A 23,753-nucleotide genomic window follows, 5' to 3' on the forward strand; every position below is an offset into this window, starting at 1 on the left:
AGATTGTTTCAAATGTGTCTGTGTCCAATTCCAGTATCAGCGATCATAGGCCTATTTTTTGTTCGGTCTCTATGCGCTTGCCTAAATCAGGACCAAAAGGCCACACGACCATAGAATACAGAAGTTTTAGACATTTTGATGAGTCTGCATTTTTTCGTGATCTTAGTGAAGCTCCATTTCAGAGCGTTTTTGATTTCAGTCTTGCAGATGATGCTTTTAATCACTTGTATAGCATTTTAAGCACAATTATAGATAAGCACGTGCCCCTGCGTCAGCATAGAGTAAAACATGCCAGACTTCCACCTTGGTTAACATCAGATATTATAGAGGCGATGGCACTGAGAGATTATTTCAAGGAAAATAAGATGACAGACGAATATAAACAGCAGAGGAATGAGGTGTTAAACCGAGTGAGACAATCAAAAACCGGTTACTTTGATAAATTGATTTCCGATAAGAAAGATACTGCAACAATTTGGCGGGCAGTAAATGAAATCCTTGATAAATCTAGGAAAAAGTCAACTGCTAATCTAACAAAACTATCTGCGGAAGAATTTAATAATCATTTTATATCTTTAGCGGATAAATTGAAGGCTTCTGTGGCAGAAACATATTCTCCGGGTACAGATAACTGTTTTGAAAAATTGGACGAATACTGTCAGCGGAACAGAATAAACAATGAAGCGTTTATCATTCCTCCGATTGCAGTTCATGAGGTCGGAACATTTATTGAAAACCTGGAGAATAAAAAGTCCATGGGTCCTGATAAAATACCCGTGAAGTTATTGAAGCTTTCTCTACCGTATATTGTGGATTCGCTCACGTTCGTATATAACCTTAGTATTGAGCAGAACTTTTTTCCGTCTAAATTGAAAAGCGCCAAAGTCATACCCCTTCCCAAATGTAAAGATCTCTCAGACCCAAGTAATTTTAGACCCATTTCTTTGCTGCCTGTTTTGTCAAAACCATTAGAACGGCATGTGCACAAGCATCTTCTTGCTTACATGGAAGAACAAAATTTGTTCCATCAGTTTCAATCCGGTTTTCGGTCCAAGCATTCTTGCCACACAGCTCTTACGTCTCTCTGTGAAGCTTGGCTGTCAGCAATGAACAAGTCTGAAGTTACAGGAGCATTGTTTTTGGATTTTAAGAAAGCATTTGACTTAGTCGATCATTCCATATTGTTGAAAAAATTACACTATTATTTGAGAAACAATTCGGTCTGTTACTTCTTTAAATCGTATCTTGCTGACCGGACACAGTATGTCACTCTACAATGCCAGAATTCGTCTACTGCACTAGTAAAACATGGCGTCCCTCAAGGGTCTATATTAGGACCTATTCTCTTTTGTATTTATGTTAATGATTTGCCTTTACATGTATCGGATGATAAAGTCAAATGCGAGTTTTTTGCAGACGATTCGTCTATTCATACCAGTAACACCTCGTTGGAATCAGTAAATTCTTCCCTGAAGAACACTTTGGACGAAGTTGCGAAATGGTGCACATCAAATGCCATGATACTGCACCCAGAAAAAACTAAAAGCATTGTTATTACCACAAGACAAAAGCATCAGATAAGTCCTCTTAAATTACAACTGTCCTTAGGTACAACTCAAATACAGCAAGTTAAAGAACATCGCATACTTGGTGTAACTGTCGATGAAGAAATGAAATGGCAAACACACATAAGCAACCTCTGCAAAGTGTTATCAAGGAATTTGTATTTGTTGTCAAAACTCAAACATTATGCGAAGTCTGAAACATTAAAAATGTTCGTTCATGCTCATATAATGCCTCATATTAATTTTGCTTCGACATTGTGGGATGGCTGCAGTGATGTTCACTTATTGAAACTCAATTCTTTGTACCGTCGTGCTGCAAAACTTATCATGTATGAATCGCACATGTCTACAGAAATGAAGTTAAACAGCCTTAATTTCCTTCCCCTAAAAACCCACCTTGCATACAATAAGGCTGTCTTTATGTATAAATTAGTTCATGGTGATGTGCCCAGTTATGTGCAATCCTATTGTACACATGTTACGAAGAGGTATGGGTCTCAAAATTTACTTCCTCCAATTCCTCGTATAGATCTTTATAAATCCAGCTTAGCTTTTTCAGGATCATCTCTGTGGAATTCTTTGCCAATAGAAATCAAACGATCCGCATCATTAAAGGCCTTTAAAAGGCAGTTGCACACACATTTGATCACACTATAAACTGTCCCTGATGTTTAGTTTCCATTGTGTACTCGGATAATGTATGCAATGCTCTTAAGTGTTTGTTTGTTTTTTAAATATTGTAAATGTAGTTAATCTGAATGTGTAATCCCTCGTCCCCCTCCCCCTTCTTCTTGAAACTTTAGCTGCCTGTATATTTGGCCCTGTTCGGCAATACATTGCTGTACTTTTTTAAGAAATGTAAAAACATTTACGTTTGTATTTGGTTTTGTTTTATATGACTTTGTGAGTCCAATATTTTGTATGTTTATACTCGACCATTATTTTGATGTTTTATTAGTTTAATACTTTGATGAGGTATGTGCGCAGTCTTTGTTTTTGTTTACAATTATTCTCTGTATATGTTCCAAGGACAGGTTGGAAGATTAGGCTAAGCCTAAAACCTTTATCTTTATGTAATAAAGTTCTGAATTCTGAGTTCTCTCTCTCTCTCTCTCTCTCTCTCTCTCTCTCTCTCTCTCTCTCTCTCTCTCTCTCTCTAGACACACACACACACACAAGCACACACACACACACACACACACACACACACACACACATATATATGCACACACATACACACACACACACACACACTCACACATACACTCACACACACACACACACATACATGCACACATACACACACACACATACACATACACACACACACACACACACACACATACACACACACACACACAAACACATACACACACACACATGCACGCTGTGACATGATCTATATTGTTTCAGCGTGCCCTGACGGACGGTACGGCAATCTGTGCGCCATGACATGCTCCCCAGGCTGTGCAAGCTGTGACCAGCAGTCTGGAAATTGTACGACCTGTGCCACTAACAGTCACCTGTTGTCACCTGGGTGCACAGGTAATAATACATTTCATTTCGCACTGAAACAACCTTGTTCTGAGAGAGCTGAGCAAAGTGAAGATATGCGCAAGGGGGGTAACTGCATTTTCTCTCAGACGCACTGGTACTTTGATCTTACCGCAAGGAATGCTCATTGAAAGAGGACGATTGGGTGCAAATATGTGCAAATCATCCCAGAAAAACAACTACAATCAAACCTGTTTCTCTCACAATAAAAATATCACAGACAGTGTGTGTGTGACGGAGAGGCTATGCCATTGACTGTGAGTCTTGGATAGTATGTGGAAGGTTGCACATGCTAGTGGAACAGATTGTGGGGATGTATGTGACTCGTGAAATTGACTGCAAGGCTGTGCATGATAACGCATGGGAGCTGTTGGACGTAATTTTAACAATGTCAAGAATATAAGTATGTATTGCAGAGTGTGATGCCGGGTACTACAAGAAGACTGCTCCTTCCTGTACCCCGTGTCCAGGGACATGTTACAACGACACACCGTGTGACAAGACCACCGGTCACTGTGAAGATTGTCCACCTGGAAAGAATGGGGATATGTGCAATCAAGGTACAGTTCAACCTCTCCTGGCGACCACGTCGTGATAACGACCACCTGTCCATTACGACTACCCCTAAGAAAATCCGTTGAAGTTCGTTCCTGAATAATACAGCATTGAATAACGATCACTTGACCATAATGACCGATGTTGGTTTGGTCTATTGGGTGGTCGTTTTGGACAGGTTTGTACTGTATTCATATTTCAAAGTGGCTTCTTTCATCTTCACTGCAATGCATTCAAAGGAGTTGCATGCATGGAAACAAAATGGATTGTCCATAGCAAGTGAAATTTGTTTTATGCCAATCCAGCATCACATATTTGCACCAAATCTTCCTCTTTAAAGGAACATTCCTTACAGTGAAAACATTTCCGCTCACTACCTCAAATTTATCTTCATTTCAGAGTGTTCAGGTGGTCAGTACGGTCCATCTCGCTGCTCTCTGCCCTGTGGTCAGTGTCAGAACGGAACACAGTGTCACCCCGTCACTGGACACTGTCCTCTGTGTGAGCCGGGATTCTACCCCCCGCTGTGTTCTAAACGTAGGTGTACAATCATTGATTGATGAAAGTGGTATTAAAATATGACATTGGCACCTTAGTTCGTATGTTCATTCGTGTGTACATAAAGAAAATAAGGTGTTTACCATCATGGACAGGTTATGTAAATTTAGAATTTAGAACGTTTTGAAAGTTGCATACACTCTCTATCTCTCTCTCCCTCTCTCTCTTTCTCTCTCCCTTTCTCTCTCCCTCTCTCTATCTCTCTCTCTTTCTCTCTCTCTCTCTCTATCTTTGGCTGTCTGTCTGTCTGTCTGTCTGTGTCTGTCTGTCTGTCTCTCTCTGCCTCTCTCTGTGTCTGTCTGTCTGTCTGTCTGTCTGTCTGTCTCTCTCTCTCTCTCTCTCTCTCTCTCTCTCTCTCTCTCTCTTCTCTCTCTCTCTCATTTTTACATTTAGTCAAGTTTTGACTAAATGTTTTAACGTAGAGGGGGGGAATCGAGACGAGGGTCGTGGTGTATGTGCGTGTGTGTGTGTGTGTCTGTGTGTGTGTGTGTGTGTGTGTGTAGAGCGATTCAGACTAAACTACTGGACCGATCTTTATGAAATTTGACATGAGAGTTCCTGGGTATGAAATCCCCGAACGTTTTTTCATTGTTTTGATAAATGTCTTTGATGACGTCATATCCGGCTTTTCGTGAAAGTTGAGGCGGCACTGTCACGCCCTCATTTTTCAACCAAATTGGTTGAAATTTTGGTCAAGTAATCTTCGACAAAGCCCGGACTTCGGTATTGCATTTCAGCTTGGTGGCTTAAAAATTAATTAATGACTTTGGTCATTAAAAATCTGAAAATTGTAAAAAAATAAAAATAAAAATTTATAAAACGATCCAAATTTACGTTCATCTTATTCTCCATCATTTTCTGATTCTAAAAACATATAAATATGTTATATTTGGATTAAAAACAAGCTCTGAAAATTAAATATATAAAAATTATTATCAAAATTAAATTGTCGAAATCAATTTAAAAACACTTTCATCTTATTCCTTGTCGGTTCCTGATTCCAAAAACATATAGATATGATATGTTTGGATTAAAAACACGCTCAGAAAGTTAAAACAAAGAGAGGTACAGAAAAGCGTGCTATCCTTCTTAGCGCAACTACTACCCCGCTCTTCTTGTCAATTTCACTGCCTTTGCCATGAGCGGTGGACTGACGATGCTACGAGTATACGGTCTTGCTGAAAAATGGAATTGCGTTCAGTTTCATTCTGTGAGTTCGACAGCTACTTGACTAAATGTTGTATTTTCGCCTTACGCGACTTGTTTAATTTCTATCTGTGTATGTCTTTCTTTGTTTCGTCGTCACTAGCAGGTCAGATTAATGCATAGCTGCATATTGGTTAAAAATAAATAATGTTTACTACAACACCAGGATGTGAAAACAAGACGTACGGAGAGAACTGCAGTGAGACTTGTGGTCAGTGTAAAGGGGGACAACCGTGTGACACAGTGACAGGCAGCTGTACCACAGGCTGTCAACCTGGATACACCGGACAGCTGTGTGAGACTGGTGAGTGCAATGGTCCAGCTTGTACATGGGATTGGACCGTTTCCTTGTTTGGACACATATACATCAACATGCTGGTTGCACACCCTGTGCAGAGTTCAAATGATATGATGAGTTTATTTCTTGAAAACACACACACACACACACACACACACACATGCTTGTATTTGAGTCAAAATGGGGCTTTTTGCAATTCATGGTGCAAATGGGTACATCACTTTCTTACCATATTTCAAACTCAAGCTTTGGCTCAAAAAGGCAGGAATGTGAGGTGAATTCATGAACAGGTCCTGGTCAAGTATTCATAAAAAACAAGCCAAGCACACACAGAAATAAAAATGGGGCATTTTAGAAAAATGGGTTTCTAGAATTGTGAACCCATTTTGTCCTGACATGAAACACACCTACTTTTGGGTTCGTACACACATTCACAAAACACACTGACATTTGGGTTCACACATGTTATAGAAACACAGACACCTGGGTTTATACACTTCAGTCTTTTCTCTTAAAAACCTTTAAGATCCTACGCGTTAGGGGTCTCCCTTGGTCCAACGTGTGTGAATGTTTTGTGTGTGGACTGTATAGTTATCTGATTTGAACATTTTGCATTATGTATGCATTTTAATGTGCAAAAAATATTCTTGTAATTAATACTGTGGTATTTGTTGAAATGATTGTATACTTTCTTTTCCATAAACCCCAAAGGATATGGGTGGATAATTGATCTGTTATCATGCAAGAACTTTGACTTTTGCCTTCTTTTTGTAGGTTTTAGATTGTGTTTGATGATGATTATTACATAAATCCAGTTCACATAATAGAACCAAATGTTCCATATTTGACTAACTGAACACGAACCTGAAAAATATTTGCTTCATACCTGAAATACAAATCTGACAACTGGCCAATATAAGGTAAGTATGTTTTTTTGTCAGGTTACTATGAACACTTTGAAAAGCAAATAGTTTTGGGATTCGTGTCCAGTTCGCAGCAGGTGTTATGTGGAAATTGTTCATAGATCTGTGTGTGGGGGAGGGGGAGGAGGAGGAAGATATAGAACCATTTGCTGCCCATTGTGATATCACACACTGAAATGAGTACAGACTGCATCCATGGTTTTTCGTGGTGTGTTTTATTCAACATAAGAAAAAAAGGTAAGTATACTGAGTACACTTGAATCGTTCAAACGGATCATGGACAATTCTGTGCTATACAGCAGTACCTCTCCTAACTCCAACAATAACAACAAACCATATGAGATTTCTTTCGTCAAAAAGTTTAATCTACTTGTGATCCATGACATTACAGTATGCTAAACAAAAAATTTAAAACAATTAAATAGAATATTTTTTTTAAATCCTTTTCACACACAAGAGCAATCTTTCCTTGTTGACTGTTGCAAGACTGACATAAGCTGCCAAAACAGAAAATTGTAACCCCATTAATCTTCAGAAACCCTTTCTGAAAGGGTGTTCACTCACAAATAAGGCCTCACTGTTGCAAATCAAATACAAACAAAACAAAATAATAAAACAAACAAAACAAAACAATAAAACATGGCATTTCAAAATCAAAAAAACTAATATTTTTTTCAGAAAAAACTAAAACATAACATGATGAGATTCTCAAGCCAAAGCAACTACAATTTCAGTCGTGCATTTCAGTAAACATTACATTATCCCAAAGAGTGAAGAGTTGGTTGTTTTTTTACTTTCTAGGTACAATACTGCCCGTTTGTAGTAATGATCACTGATAATTTCACAGAACACGTCAAGATAGATTGAAAATCAAAACGCACACACACGTCTATTTCAACATAAGAATTGGAGGCGTAAGTTGTAACCTCATTACTTTTCAGAACCCCATTCTGTTAGGGTGTTCCCTGTTAACTTTCTTGTTGACTGATGCAAGACTGACATAAGCTGACAAAACAGGAAGTACAAGTGGCTTGGCAAAATGTATCCTGTAATAAAAATGAATCTAACCTGAAAAAAACACCACTAAAGAGTGCTAGTGTCTTGTGAAACTACCAAAAAAAAGGGAAAAAAAGAAAGAAACAAACAAAAAGTTACATTAAAAATAGCTTCACAGAACATAATAATAATAATAATAATAAATGAGCATTTATATAGCGCAACATCATAACTTTACAATTATGCTCTTTGCGCTTGACACATTTAAAATTCAAACACAGTTATACAAGCATTTACATCTACATTCATAGTCAGCAACGCTTGATTAAAGGCAGAGTAAGCCTCCCGTAAACCATCACAGATACGGTCAGGCTTTTACACACAGTACAAACACCATTTCATTTAAACACTCACCAATTGAGAACATCCTAGGTGCCCTCCGTAAAGAGCGAACAATTTTCAAAGAATTTGTTTTTGCGTGGTTTATCTTACCCCTGAGCCATCGTGAACCCGTGTGATCCAGTTTTCCCTTTTCACAATGCAGTCGTCATAGTTAGTCATTTGAATGCGACTCGACGTGAGCTTATCTACAATAGCACGTTTTTTTTATGCACGAAACAACGGCTGTGGTTCACAAGAACTCTAGCGATGGCTTTTGACTGTTGAGAGGAACGGCGATTTGCACTGATAAACCGGCCGTCGTCTGCTACGACCCTTGCGTGACCCTGCTTCCGGGCTTTTCTTTTTTTAAACTTTCACAACTTCGAATTGTTCTGATCTTGTCTTGATGAAAAACGAATTCTTTTATGATTAAAGAATGTTTGTGTAACAAGCTGTCAATTTATTATTTAGATTTTAAAAGTTAGGTCTAGCGCAAAAACGAGGCGCCGTTGTTGTTAACGGAACAAGTCTACGAAAATAAATTCTTGGAAAATGTCTCACGCTCGACAGAAAGCAGCCAGGATGTTCCCGTTCGGTGAGCGTTCAAATGGAAGTATGCTTGTACTGTATTTAGACGCTCGGGGAGCTCTGTGAGGGTTTACGGGAGGCTTACTGTGCCTTTAAAAGCATACACCATCAAATATACATTACAACAGATTCTTCCACTAATTAAGTAATAAAAACATGAATAAAATAGGTAGTAAAAACAAGGAAATACCAGCTGAATACCCTTAATCAAACAGAACATGTTATTAATACTGAAAAACAGCCCTAAATGTGTATACACATTATCACATTATCACTAAAAACATAAGATTGATTGAAGTTTATTTAAAAAAAGAAACACCCATGCAAAAAAATGTCAGCATAGAAATTGGATGCATGACTGTAACATTCTTTTTCACAAACCCATTCTGGCCGAGTGTTCACTTGAATGCACACCCTTATTGTAGCAAATCAAACAAATACACCAAAAAAACCTTAAAATAAGATTTTTGCTGACCGCTGAACACTTTAGTTACATATTTTCAAACAGCAAAGAAACATTACATAAATATAGTTAATTTTAAACAGATTTTCCCCTCACAGTATTAAGATAGGAGATTTTCCCGCCAAGACGTGTGGTTTGGTTTGGTTTTTGGGGTTTAATGTCTCTTCAGCAGATGCTAGCTGCTATTCGAGACCGATGCAGTTATTTTCTTTTCCCTTCATATGGCAAGTTCTACGTTTCAGACTATTTGCCAAGACGTGTTACACAGTCCTTCAAAATAAAATAGTGAAAATGATATTTCAGCAAAATTCTAGCTAAAATATAACACAGCGAGATGTTCAAGCCAAGTCAACTGAAAAGTAAGTTTTGCATTTCAACCGTACATATCCCAAAGGGTGAAGAGTTGTGTTTTCTTTTCTTACTTTCTATGTACAATACTGCCCTTAATAAGTATTACAAATAATTTCACAGAAAAAAAGCTGGATAAAATCAAAACTGCATACTAACGTCTATTTTAACATGAAAATAGGATGCAGAAATTGTAACCCCATTATTTTTCAGAAACCCATTCTGACAGGGTGTTCACTCAAATAAATCTAATTGTAGCAAATCAAATAATAAACAAAGCAAAATGATAACACAAACAAAACAAAAATCAAAGAAACTAATATTTCAGCAAAATTCTAGCTTACAAATAACATGCTGAGATTCTCAAGGCAAAGCAACTAAAATTTAAGTCATGCATTTTAGTGAACATTACAATCATACTCTCTCAGTTTTTTTTTAGTTTTTTTTTTTTACATTAGAGACTTTAAGAAGGGCTACCACATTCATATGGTTGACATTTTCGTGGTTGCAAAAGACACTCGGCGGGGGAACACCATGTGTCGCTAGTACAGCGGTTAAGAGGACAGAAGAATTTTGTTTCGCTGGTCGCACCGGTTCAGAAGTGTCGATCAGATAATACCAGCTGCCTCACTTCTGCTGAAACGCATCAGATACTCAGGCCACAACTCAACACATCATAAACTTTAACTGCTTCATGCATTTTTCTCCTCTAGGCGGCTTGACCAGCCGACTGAAAAGTTGAGTCGGCCTGATGTTTGGGTCGCCATCTTGAAATTTCTTTCGTCTGCTCAGTCACTCACTTACCCAATTCAAGCCTGCTTTACGGCTTTTTAAACTTGATTTTTAAAAACATTTCAATGATAAATCGCGCCTAAAGATGTCAGAGCATACATCGATTACACAAGGTAGGCATATTTTATGACTATTCGAATATAAAACGCGACCGAAGTCACTTTCGTCAGAATGACCAATTCTACGAATTTCGTTTCTCTTGGCGAAGCGAATTTCTGTTCGTAGAGATCGGAAGTCACGTGTACTCAAAAAGGTGTGACGTTTTACAACCGAAAATGCCAACGAAACGAATGTGGTAGTGCTTCTTAATCTCTCTATTATCCCAAAGAGTGAAGAGAAGTCTTTTTACTTTCTATGTACAAACCTGCCCTTTTGTAATAGTAATTACTTTTAATTTCTGAGAAATTAAAAATTAAAACATACACACACGCCTTGTTCAACATAAGAACTGGAGGCATAAATTGTAACCTCATAATTTTTCAGAAACCCATTTTATTTGGGTGTTCCCTGGAATACTGCCTCATTGTAGCAAATCAAATACAAAAATAAAAATAACCCACTTAAAATAAGATTTTTGCCGACAGCTTAACACTTTAGCCACACTGTGAAAAACCAATCAAAGAAATAGCATAAAAAGAGCTTTTCAACAGAATTTGCCCTAATAGATAAAGATTGAATTTTTTTTTCAAATTAAGACTCCTCATTAGAGGTGTGTCACAGTCTGTCAAAATCAAATCAAAGAAAACAATATTCCAGGAAAATGCTAGATTAAATATGGCATGATGAGATTTGCAAGCCAAATCAACTTTCTTTTTTGATGTACAATGCCGTGACTTTCATAATTATTATAACATAAGAATGTAAGATTTAATAAAACCTGCAGATGTGAAGTGTTGTTTTTGGTGTTTGTTTTTTCTCAACATGGGATTGTGTTTACAGCCAACAATTTTGACAAACCTACCAATCCATACTTTCAGTTTCCTTTATGCCATGTGGCAGAAATACCAGCTGCAAACCAAGATGATGTAAGCTGCCTCTACAAATACAGAGTAAGGCCTTTAATCTCAACTCAAAAGTTTTCCCTAGAGCTGACCCTTCACCAGTTAGCGCTCTAAAGAGATCAGTCTCTCATTTGCAACTTCTGACCATTATGGGTACCTACTTTGACCTTATTTGCTTGAGACGATTGTAGACACAGTATTTAATGTCCTTCCAGGATCTGTGCAACACTACTTTCTGCCTGTTTGCATCTTTCTGCTTCAAGTTTTTGCGGGACTTTATTCATTGAAAAACATGCAGCCAAATGTTTCTCAACTGCAGCAATTTCCTCTTTTTTCCAAGGCATTTTCTTCTGAGTTTTTGTTCCATCAGGCCTTCTCTTCTGAGTCAGTGTTTTACCCCCTTTAGCTGATGTACTGGTAGCTGGGGCGATGGTAAGGGAAACATCACCAACGGATGCACAAGCTCCAGCTGTATTTTCATTTGTCTGTCAGACACCAGCTTGGAGCCCCGTTCACCCTCCACGCCAGGCCCAACTTGATCCTCGTAATCATCGTCACCTGAAAAGAAATAAATCATATTTTTCAGATAACTTTTCTTTTCATCCTGATAACAATGTCACCATGGAACCCCTACAATTGACTACACTACATGGATTAAGGGCAGAGGTGGCACGGAATTTTGATCCAAAATGGTCCCATGATGTGATTTGGGTTTTTAGCATTTTTAGGCAGTTTGAATACCCTAGAATAACTGCATGATGTTTATTTTGTCAATTTCATCCTCTTTTTTCAATAAAATGATGATTTGCAAAGTGAGTAAATGCTAAAAATATGCAGACTTATAACAACAAGAAGAGCAAACGCTCGATCGAGTCACTTTCGCAGTTCTGAATATTATATGAGGCATCAGATGGACAGGAAGAAATTGCTATTCACAACACAATGAGTCACGTTCACATAAAATTTGAGCCCGGTCACTTTTATAGTTTCCGAGAAAAGCCCAACGTTAAGTTGTGTGTTGCCGAACAGAAAAGGCTAGTTATCTCCCTTGTTTTTCTGATAACGTTCGTAAAAGGCTACAGATGTAAATACTTTGATGTAAAGAATAATCCTACAAAGTTTCAATCACATCCGATGAACTTTGTCAAAGATATAAAATGTCTAATTTTTCCTTTGACGCTGACCTGTGACCTTGAAAAAGGTCAAAGGTCAACGAAACCATCGTTAAAGTGTAGAGGTCATTGGAGGTCACGACTAAACAAAATATGAGCCCGATCGCTTTGATAGTTTCCGAGAAAAGTCCAACGTTAAGGTGGTGTCTACGGACGGCCGGCCGGCCGGACAGACTAACACTGACCGATTACATAGAGTCACATTTTCTCAAGTGACTCAAAAATCGATTTTTTCATGGCAGAGCAGCAGCAACATGTCGATGAGTTTGTCAAAGTTATTGCATGCAGCGTACTCAGCGGGAATTTCCGTTTGTTGACGATGTCACAGTCATGGAAATAAAGCCCGTTTGTGTCCCTCAACGGCCGCAACACAAGAGCTGGCGAAGGCTACTTTCACTTGCAAAATGTTCCATATTTGGAAAGTGACCTTTACCTTTGAAAATCTATTCGCTGATTGGTCATTTCCAATAACTTTCAGCCGGGAAGTAGTTCTGCGCATTCGCGCGCACCACATCCGCATAAACACGCGAACCTTATTTCGAATCGGTTCGACGTCTCAAACAGTGATATTTCTCCCAACTCGGCCTCTAAAAGATAAATTCGGCGGGTGTCTATCATGCAAGAGGCAGGGGAAGTTACAACTTGCGGCAGATCGAGCAACGAAGAAAAATAAGCTAGCGGTCGGTGTGAATGTCGAGTCCACGACGCCTGAATAACAGGTACTGAGGTAGGACGTCAGGCCTTGTTTATCTCACATAAACTCCACCTTGACTGTCCCAGTTACATCCTAAAGTACTGCTAATCGAACTTCGGACCCATCTCCCACTCATGTATCTCATTCTTGGTGAAACAATGATATTTTGACTTAGATATTTGCTTCGTTGCAAAATCCAACTTTTCTCATTCAAGGAATGCAACAACTAGGTGCATTTTCCGGTGAATCAAATGTTGGGCTAAATCTTTTGGATTTCATCCCGACTCTATTTCACCAATAAGAAATGTATATACTTTTCTCCCTCTAGATCATTGAATCCCTTGAAATTGTCAGGGAAACATTATGTCTAGAGTTTATTTTGGCAGAAGCCCGACTGACGTCCTGCCTAAAGGCAAAGTTCCATGAGTTTTGGAAAAAATAATGCTTACTTCGAAGCAATTTCCGATCAAAAATCGGCCACTTTTTGTGCAATGGAAACAAGAATTAGCAGAAACCGATATGTCTGCTCCTGCGATAAAACTGAGAACATCAAGAGTAGCAAGTAAAATTCCACACGCCTTTTTTCCAGCTGATCATAATCATTGTACTTGATGTTTCATTGAGTGTTATAGCAACAGTCTGATGTCCATATGTGCAACTTTGGACTGATAGGGGATTGTGAAGAGCACTTGGAGTATAAGAAAATGTCAGTGAAAAGTACCCGCATGCACACATACTCTTGGTTTGTCAATCTGTCTTCACTGTGCGCAGCAAAACACTTCACAAACTTTCAAATGCAATTTTCTCAGAATGTGATTTTCAAGGACGGTAACCACACGGCGATGATCTTCACATCCCATCTACTTGTGGTAGACTACTAATTTTTGTCCCCCAAGCATTTTTACCCATTAAAAGATCCACAGGCAAAAAAATTGCACAAAAGAGTCTTTTTATGTGTTTTTGCTTGATAATACATACAAATATTGCAACCAGTAGAAATTTTTCGTGTCACCTCTCCCCTTAAGACATGAAAGCTAGCAATCATTACCCGCTATTACGAGCTAGTCGTGTGACAGAGAGTTTTCTTGCACACGAGACTAGATGTTTCACGACGGCTTTCGCCGGAGTGAAACAGCAGCAGTCGAGTGTGCAAGAACACTCTCTGTCACACGACTAGCTCGTAATGGCGATTATGTCTCACAGCTTCAACAGAGGAGAGAACAAAAACGTTTTGCGTACTCACGCTTGATAAACCTAAACACAGGAGCAGCCATTGTGGAGAGATCTACTTTTTGACGGAAGTGAACGAACAACTATGAATGACGTCTCGGTATAAGTGAATGACGTCACAGTCATTGTCACAGTCTGTATCTTTTGAAGCATCCCATTCTTCATGACGTCTTTCTGTGTCTGCATCCGCGAAATGTTTGTTCTTTCCGGGGTCTTTGTCATCTATGTTCAGAACTCTGTCCTTCTAGTTTCAGACTAACAGGCCTCCTGAGCTAGCCACTTTCCAAGGGAAGCTAAACTCGCGTATGGAAACAGTACTGTAGTCTGGGATGCCGTTTTCAGTATTCTGAGCGTTGAAGAATTTGTAAAGAGAAGACACGACAACAGCAGGAGAAATAAAAGTCGTGTGTGCATTTTGGGGCTTTTGGAGGGACGATTTCGAGTTTGAATCCGTTCTTGCACATGCTCCAAAGCGTGTAACATACAATCTTGCACACGTTTGCTTTAGTAGTGGCAAAGAAGGAAAGCGTGTGACATAGTAGAATCAGACATCAGAATGAAATTGAACGTAGTTCGCCGCTAGTGCAAAAGGCAGTGAATTAGTGACGAGCCTGTTTGGCGCGGTAGCGATTGCGCTGTGCTTCATAGCACGCTCTACTGTACCTCTTTTCGTTTTAACTTTCTGAGCGTGTTTTTAATCCAAACATATCATATCTCAGGCCTGGGAATGAGTAAAAGTGCTTTGGGAGTACTGACTGGCAAATGTTGCGTTTTTAAGCATTTTTAAGGGCACACGGAGACTCTTTTCTTACACAATTAGAAAAGGACTTCGTCGTATTTACGACGAAAGGCGTATCATTCCCAGGCCTGATACCTATATGTTTTTGGAATCAGGAACCGACAAGGAATAAGATGAAATAGTTTTTAAATCGATTTCGGAAATTTAATTTTGATCATAATTTTTATATTTTTAATTTTCAGAGCTTGTTTTTAATCCAAATATACCCAAACTCACTCATTGCAATACCAAACCCCGGCCTTCGTCGAAGATTGCTTTGCCAAAATTTCAATCAATTTAATTGAAAAATGAGGGTGTGACAGTGCCGCCTCAACTTTTACAAAAAGCCGGATATGACGTCATCAAAGGTATTTATCGAAAAAACGGAAAAAAACGTCCGGGGATATCATACCCAGGAACTCTCATGTCAAATTTCATAAAGATCGGCCCAGTAGTTTAGTCTGAATCGCTCTACACACACAGGCAGACAGACACACATACACCACGACCCTCGTCTCGATTCCCCCCTCTATGTTAAAACATTTAGTCAAAACTTGACTAAATGTAAAAAGGTAAAATTGGTACTTCTTTATGGAAATTACAAGATAGGATGACTTACTAGGCAAAGTCTTTACTTTAAATTCCAAACAATTTGCAGACAGACAAGATTACAATTGAATTTAGGCACCCCACGCACAGGTAGTACTGCTCTTGTAGAAGGTCAAGGTTATTGCTTAAGACCAGCTCTTCATGCAGTGTTTACCTGGCTAACACAAGGTAATGGTTGCACTAAAAAAAGTGATTTGTTATGGAAAATGAACGACAATTGAACTTATGTTTTACCATGCTAATGTCTTACGTTTCTCAGTATATTTCAAAATTTGTTCTTTTACTCACTTTCATCCTCACTGTCTGATTCTGAACAGCTGGGTAAGTAATCAGACTCTGAACCGCCAGGTGAGTAATCTGCATCAGACGAAGCATCATCTGAAACAGACATGAAAAGCATTTTTGCACTCACGCAAATAGCACAATCATAGCACGATGAGATGTACAAAATAAACCCTAATTTTATCCCCTAACCCTGGACAATGCCAGCCTCATTCTTGCAGATACAGAGAGAGAGAGAGAGAGAGAGAGAGAGAGAGAGAGAGAGAGAGAGAGAGAAGAGAGAGACAGAGACAGACAGACAGACAGAGACAGAGAGAGAGGGAGCGAGAGATAGTACAGTAAAGCAAACATTACATTATTATTAAAAAAAGAAAAACATCAATGAAAAGTCATATTTGTACAGTAATAGCTTGTCTGCGTTGGCTTCTTCACACAAAAGTATGTGTTTTCCTCCCAGAAAAGAAAAACACCCAGAAGTACAATTCAAATTAGAATTTTAGAGCCCTGTTTCAGAACATTTGACACAGTTTTAGGTTATTACCAACTGTTGCACTGAAAAAGAATCAGATTGACATCACCTGGTTTCCTCAACAACAAAGTGTGGTTACCTTTAAGGTGGGATAAGGAACAATAACATACGCAAACCTCTATTCACATTGTCCGCATGGGAGTGACCACAAGTATTCTGCCCTGCTAAGAAGAAGAAGAAGAGTGGCGTGAAAGTGAAACTAGGTGCCATTACTTTGTCCAAGACAGAGTGTGAAATTTGGAATTGAAAGAATAAAAAGCTAGGGCACATGTGGAAAGTGATGACAGCGTGGAAAGTGATGACACCATGACAGTTCAACGAAAATTCAAACCGACAACAGCTTCTACTCTACGTCAGTGTCACAATTTACATCCAAAAATCAACATCTACCAAGGAACTCCTAACAGGGACAAGAAATTTCAACATATATAAGTCCTACAACCCCTCACCTGGAGCTCTCCTGCATGTGACAGGAGCGTCAGACTCCAGCGGTGGGCTGAGACCCTCGTCGTTTTCAGCAAAGATTTTGAAGACGTAGTGGCCTCCTTCCATCAGCTTGTCAATTGTGCAGGAGGTCGTTCCCGGACGCACAGTCGGCCTTCACCCACGTCTGGTGCTTGGCCTCGCGACGCTCGATCACGTAGCGCTTGATGGACAGGCCTCCGTCCTTCTCCGGAGCCTTCCATTGGATGGTGACAGACTGGCTGTACACTTCGGTCACTTCCAGGGGTCCCACTGGGGCTGTTGGCACCTCTGCACACAGGAATAGAGCTTGGTGTTAAGCCTGTCCTTAACTGTGCGAAGACGACTATGCGAAGCTGGCTGCACAAAGCTTTAGCACTGAGTTTTGGGTAAAAAAAAAAGTCTTTGCGCAGTTGACTTTGGGCTACTGCCTTTTCAGTGGAACTCCCTTTTAAGACTTAAAACTTCCACCCTTTTGGGACCCTGTTTCCTCACATTTTCTGTTCCCTTCTTCTTCTTCTTCTTCAACATTTGACGATGAGGGATTGTGTTCCCAACCTCTGAAAGTTTACCCTCATTTATTTTGTACTTTCTCCTTTTTAAGACCTGCTTTTCTCAGACTTGCTGAGGTCTAAAAAGGGGGGTTCCCCTCTGGTGTTTTTGACATTAGAGTCAGCTACAGACATTTGACAAACATAAAACAAGAAGCTGCTATAACTATGTAACCAATCATCTGGATATGCAACAATTCAAAAGCAATGTGGCTGAATGTTAATACTTGGCCAAAAGAATCAAGGAACCATGGGGACCGGCACGGTTGGCCTAGTGGTAAGGCGTCCGCCCCGTGATCGGGAGGTCGTGGGTTTGAACCCCGGCCGGGTCATACTTAAGACTTTAAAATTGGCAATCTAGTGGCTGCTCCGCCTGGCGTCTGGCATTATGGGGTTAGTGCTAGGACTGGTTGGTCCGGTGTCAGAATAATGTGACTGGGTGAGACATGAAGCCAAATATATGTCAAAGCAGCACCGCCCTGATATGGCCCTTCGTGGTCGGCTGGGCGTTAAGCAAACAAACAAACAAACAAACCATGGGATGAGTGCATTGATGTGCAACAGTCAGCTGCTCGCGGTCCTCCAATATTACAAATTGATTCATTGACCCTTACTTATTCTTCACACAAAAAGACAAATATGAATAAAACCAAATATAAACATACACATACAAAGCAACAAACAAGTAGACAAACAAACGAAACAGACAGCTTACTGTATGGACTCTTTGGCACAACTGGTTCATCCAGCTCTGTGGGTTCGGACAAGCCGGCCACATTTTCGGCCATGATGCGGATGTTGTAAGATGTTCCCTCCTGCAAGTAGATAACCTCTGCAGTGGTCATCTCTCCGCGCACACGGTCCACATGAGCCCAGGACGTCTTCCAGGTCTCTCGTTTCTCGACGATGTAGTTGGTGATGGGTGAGCCACCATCATTCTTGCTGTGTTTCCAGGTGACGACCACGGAGTCACGACGAATCTCGGACACTTCAAGGTCTTGAGGGGGTGATGCGGGTTCTGGGGAAACAGCAAAATGAATTGGGTGTGAAATGGCATCCAGAAACACCTGATCAAGAGAGGGATATATAGCTTTTACATGCTACACACACACTTAGCCACTTTTATTTCTCTCTCTCAGATACTTCATCATTAAAAGCATGGAAGCTGAAATAAATGGTTCAACAATTTGTTAACAGTCTTCATGTACCTTAGTTGTGTTTTTCTAAATAATAATAAAACAAGAAGGGCAAAGCCCATACGACTCACATGCTTGACCTTGACATAGCAATGACATCATACACTAAGAACTGCTTTACACATTTTTCCTACCAAAATACATGTGACCGAAGGTCAAGGTCATCCAAGGTCATGCAACACAAAGCTGTTAATTCAAGACATAGGAAGTACAATGGTGCTTATTGGCTCTTTCTACCATGAGATATGGTCACTTTTAGTGGTTCACTACCTTATTTTGGTCACATTTCATAAGGGTCAAAGTGACCTTGACCTTGATCATATGTGACCAAATGTGTCTCATGATGAAAGCATAACATGTGCCCCACATCATTTTTAAGTTTGAAACAGTTATCTTCCATAGTTCAGGGTCAAGGTCACTTCAAAATATGTATACAATACAACTTTGAAGAGCTCCTGTGACCTTGACCTTGAAGCAAGGTAAACCAAACTGGTATCAAAAGATGGGGCTTACTTTTCCCTATATATCATATATAGGTGAGGTATTCAATCTCAAAAACTTCAGAAAAAATGGGGAAAATGTGAAAAATAGCTGTTTTTTAGGCAACATTTATGGCCCCTGCGACCTTGAAGCAAGGTCAAGATGCTATGTATGTTTTTGGGGGCCTTGTCATCATACACCATCTTGCCAAATTTGGTACTGATAGACTGAATAGTGTCCAAGAAATATCCAACGTTAAAGTTTTCCGGACGGATGGACGGACGTCCGGACGGACGGACGGACGGCTCGGGTGAGTACATAGACTCACTTTTGCTTCGCATGTGAGTCAAAAATGTGAAAAATAGCTGTTTTTTAGGCAACATTTATGGCCTCTGCGACCTTGACCTTGAAGCAAGGTCAAGATGCTATGTATGTTTTTTGGGGCCTTGTCATCATACACCATCTTGCCAAATTTGGTACTGATAGACTGAATAGTGTCCAAGAAATATCCAACGTTAAAGTTTTCAGGACGTCCGGACGGACGGACGACTCGGGTGAGTACATAGACTCACTTTTGCTTCGCATGTGAGTCAAAAAAGATATATTTACTTTTAGTAATACTAAATGCAATTTTTTAGACAGTTGTACAAACTGACTGGTGGACACTTGTGGCTTTTAATAAGCTTCAGGATGAAAGTGTTCAGCTAACTAAACAAATGTAGTCTCTTAACTTTCTCTTGAAACAAATAAGCAACGCAAAAGCATTAAGTACAATAACCGTACACCAACCGCAACCTTACCAAATGGACTCTTGATAGTGACAGGGGATGGCATCTCCAGGAACTCACTGGTTCCCTGTTTGTTGACGGCTGCCACACGGAAATAGAACTCATCTCCAGTGACAAGTCCCTTCAGTGTCCTCGTCGTCTGGTCGTCTGTGGTCTTGTCAGCGCGACTCCATGTCATGCGCATGGCCTCACGCTTCTCAATGATGTAGCCAGTGATGGGCGAGCCTCCGTCATCTTGAGGTGGCTTCCAGTCCAGCTGGACAGAGTCGCGGGTGATGGCCTTTGCTTCCAAAGGTCCCACTGGTTTTCCCGGTGGTCCTAGGAAAACAACATGAAAATTTCATTAAGATGAATTACAAACAACAAAAGATAACTTTGAAGCTCTAAAGGGAAGCATTATATGAGACATCATGTATGGCATAAAAAGACTTACCACAGAAACACAAACACAGAAAAGAGAATAATACATACAAATACAAAGTACAACACAAAGTACCGTATTTGATGAACTACAAGCCGCGACTTTTTTTCAAAAATAATCGCATTGCGGCTTATAAAAAGATGCGGCTAAAACGTTACCTAAACTTGAATAGCATTCACCTAATGGAAGTCGCCGCGGATTTTCATTTCGCTCGATTAGCGATTACCGGTACTTTATTAGCTCTCTACTCAAGACTCGGCGCTTTTCTCTTTCTTTCGCGAATCTTCGTTTGTCAACAAGTCGTCGTGACAAGATAGCGTACAGAGAAACATCGGATGTATCAGGATCTCGCGCGTGCGAGATTTCGTTTTTTTGTGTCTCGCGATAGTTGGAGGAGCAAGAGCCGCCATGTTGTGTTTTCGTCTGCTCGAAATGTGCGCAAAAGTCGTAAATCATCCCAAAAAAGCTTATTCCGGCCGGGACTACATGTGTGTGTTGGTTACAAATTGTGTGTGTGATATTTTTCTTCAAACTTTATCACTTTTCTTCTTTGTTTCACTTGTTTATTCTCGGAGCCGATTTTGCCAAATACCGTACTTTCGTTGCCTGGTTGTTTTGATTGATTGACACGATCTGATTATATTTTTTTCGACGGCGGCTAATCTAGTGACGCGGCCTATACGTGGCTCGTCCCAATTTTTTTTTTTAAAGTCGGGGGTGCGGCTTATAAAACGGTGCGTCTTGTAATCCGTCAAATACGGTACATGTACAGAGTTTCGCAAGCTGACAAACATTTTGCTTTTAAACTAAATAGACTTTTTCAACTTGAGATTGACATAAAAAAAAAGGACACAGTGACTTACCAACAGGCCTCTTTGGTGTAACAGCATCCGACTCAAGCGGTTTGCTGGTTCCCACTTTGTTGATGGCGAAGATTCTGAAGTAGTGCTTCTTGTCTGTGGCCAGGTTCTTTGCCTTGGTCTTGGTCAAGTCACCATCAACAATGGTCACCTCTGTCCAGGTTTCCTGGTTCTGCGACACCTCAATGCGGTAGTTAAGCACAGGGGCACCGCCATCATCTCGAGGCGCACGCCAGTCAAGGACAACACTTGTTGCATCCAAGTGACTGAAGTAGACGGGTCCCGTAGGAGGTTCAGGAACAACTGGAAGATATGTTTGATAGATGGTCAATAAAATGAGTACATCATACTGGCATAATAACCATATCATTCAACAAAGATGTTGATTCCACTAACATTTGTATCAAAATGATTAAATATTGGAACAGCTCTACTGAAAAAAGACAACTGCTGACTTATCTTTTTTTGCTGTAAATGACATTATTGCTGTGGTGTTGTGATTGTAAACTTGTGCAGCCCAATTGAAACAGAGTAAATATTGTTGTGTTCTAATCGTAAACTTGTGTATCAATTCTTGAAATACCATGCTTATTGTATTGTCTTTGCTCCCTACATTGGACTCCATCAATCAGGACAACCATTGCAAAAATTCCACAGTTCAAAACCAAATCAAATGACATTCTCACCAGCTTCCCTTGTTGGTTTGACCAGCTCCTTCATCTCAGTTTCTGGCCCAACTCCCTCCTCATTCTCGGCAGAGACACGGAAGTAGTACTCCTGTCCAGTCACCAAGCCATCCACATCTAAAGTCGTCACTGTGCCCTTGGTGGTTCCGGCCTTAACCCATGAACCCCAGTGCTTGTCGCGACGCTCGACGATGTAGGACTTGATCGGCAGTCCTCCGTCGCTGGTAGGTGGCTTCCATTTCAGCGACACTGCTGTTTCTGTGACGTCTGTTGCTGTCAGTGATTCTGGGGCTGATGGTTTCTCTGCAGAGACAAGGAGAGATTCATTAGTTTATAGCTATGGAATTACATATTGTGTGGGCCAAAAGCAAGTTTAGAGACTTGAAAAATGATAAAATTCTGTTGTTCCAGCTATGTCTTCAACCACAGCCATTTAAAATATGTCACGAAGTCTTGGTTTTGAGCCTATTATGTAAACCTTCATGTCTTTCTTTTCCTTAAATAAACACACACAAAAACAAGAAAAGCTTGGAGTAGAGAAAGGGAGAATGTACGTTCTGGCTCACCGATTCCGACAGACCCTAAATATTAACGCAAAATAGGCTTCTGGACTAAACTTTTACTAAAATGAAACATGCGACAAAATCAGAAAAATACTGCATAAATCCATACAAAAAAAAATACAGTAAAGTAAGGTTGTTTTGAACCAATGCCGGGTCTGTCGGAATCAGTAACCCAGAACGTACATTCTCCCTTTCTCTGATACAACATTCTTAAGCTCAATACGCTCTCTCATTTACAAACTTTACTTCATATGTTCTTTCACTGTTAGAATTATATCTGATACATGCAATGTGACTGTCTAAACGAATAGTTAACTCTTTACAAGTGATTCTATTTTTACTTTTTCTTCCCGTCCTATTTGAATCCCCTTTTTTAAAAACTGCTTTTTCAGATCTTCTATATCGAGTGGCTTGTTATATTCAGCTCGTGTTTTTGTTTGAATACTTGCTTTCTTACTTTTGTAGTCATCAAAGTCTGTTTGTATCTGTTTGAATTCTTCGTCAGAAACTTTTGAATCTTCAAGTGCTTTACTGATAGACAGTTTTAGGCTAGACAATTTTGATGATGCAAGAGTGGAAATGGATTCGTGTTTTTCAAGCTTTTTCACAATTTTTTTCATTATAGCTGATGCTATAAATGATAAACCACCAACTGCTGCTGCCACACCACCTAGGATTAGAGAAACTGGAGTCCCTACTCCGGTAGCTAACAGAATTGTTCCCGTTACACCTGCAGCTGATGCAAGGATAGTAGAACCAGTGCTGGCATTAGAAAGGCTGTTGTAAGTTGTTGAGTACTTACGTCTAGCGCGAGAATATTTTTCTAATTCATCTTCTAGTTGTTTTTGTATATTACTAATGTGTGCCAGTCTGAATTGTTGACTTTCTGCTGCACTTTCATCAATATTAGGATAAAGCTTCACACTGCTAGTCATCTTTTTAATGCAAAATATAAAATATTTATCTTAATTCTCACTGGCCAGTGTTTCTGCTAAGCTTTGAAGCTGTTCATTGCTTAACACCTTATCTGTATAGTAGAAAGCAATCAAATCAAGATAAGTAAGATTAATACTTCTTATTTCTGTTAAATTATTTATATCTGCGTTAACAACAACATTTTGGTTTGACGTCTGTTTTTTTATTGTGTTAGAATCCTTTTGAACAGCAATAAATACTCTGACTTCTTCAACATTTAATGGTCTCCAGTTGAGATTTATTCCTCTC

The 23,753-nt window shown here is 39.7% G+C and overlaps 3 protein-coding genes across 4 annotated transcripts in view; 2 read left to right on the forward strand and 1 right to left on the reverse strand.

Annotated features, from left to right (window-relative positions):
* The window catches only part of LOC138965704 (multiple epidermal growth factor-like domains protein 10), a 219,401-nt gene that overhangs the window by 7,644 nt on the left and 188,004 nt on the right, over positions 1-23,753 (forward strand). The window lies entirely within an intron of this gene.
* The window catches only part of LOC138965708 (cell death abnormality protein 1-like), a 129,251-nt gene that overhangs the window by 2,848 nt on the left and 102,650 nt on the right, over positions 1-23,753 (forward strand). For both annotated transcript variants that reach the window (XM_070337888.1, XM_070337889.1), the window contains exons 3-6: positions 2,979-3,110; positions 3,536-3,679; positions 4,074-4,211; positions 5,605-5,742. In XM_070337888.1, coding sequence (XP_070193989.1) covers positions 2,979-3,110; positions 3,536-3,679; positions 4,074-4,211; positions 5,605-5,742 — 552 coding nt within the window. The remainder of the gene's footprint in view (positions 1-2,978; positions 3,111-3,535; positions 3,680-4,073; positions 4,212-5,604; positions 5,743-23,753) is intronic.
* LOC138965709 (myomesin-3-like) lies at positions 6,856-22,469 on the reverse strand. Its single transcript, XM_070337890.1, has 7 exons — positions 21,967-22,469; positions 21,284-21,583; positions 20,012-20,317; positions 18,251-18,553; positions 16,972-17,275; positions 16,000-16,089; positions 6,856-11,786 (listed from the first exon to the last, which is right to left on the reverse strand). The coding sequence occupies exons 1-5, from the start codon at positions 21,998-22,000 to the stop codon at positions 17,082-17,084; spliced, it is 1,137 nt and encodes a 378-aa protein (XP_070193991.1). The 5' UTR covers positions 22,001-22,469; the 3' UTR covers positions 6,856-11,786; positions 16,000-16,089; positions 16,972-17,081.

The sequence above is a fragment of the Littorina saxatilis genome, linkage group LG4 (genome assembly GCF_037325665.1).
Source record: "Littorina saxatilis isolate snail1 linkage group LG4, US_GU_Lsax_2.0, whole genome shotgun sequence".
NCBI classification, from domain to species: domain Eukaryota; kingdom Metazoa; phylum Mollusca; class Gastropoda; order Littorinimorpha; family Littorinidae; genus Littorina; species Littorina saxatilis.

Excerpts from the sequence above, each read along its gene's own strand:
- LOC138965709 (XM_070337890.1), bottom strand. The coding sequence starts at position 22,000 with ATGAAGGAGCTGGTCAAACCAACAAGGGAAGCTG. Across the intron at positions 20,318-21,283 it reads TACACCAAAGAGGCCTGTTG|GACCACCGGGAAAACCAGTG; the intron begins GTAAGTCACTGT and ends TTGTTTTCCTAG. Across the intron at positions 18,554-20,011 it reads CACTATCAAGAGTCCATTTG|AACCCGCATCACCCCCTCAA; the intron begins GTAAGGTTGCGG and ends CTGTTTCCCCAG.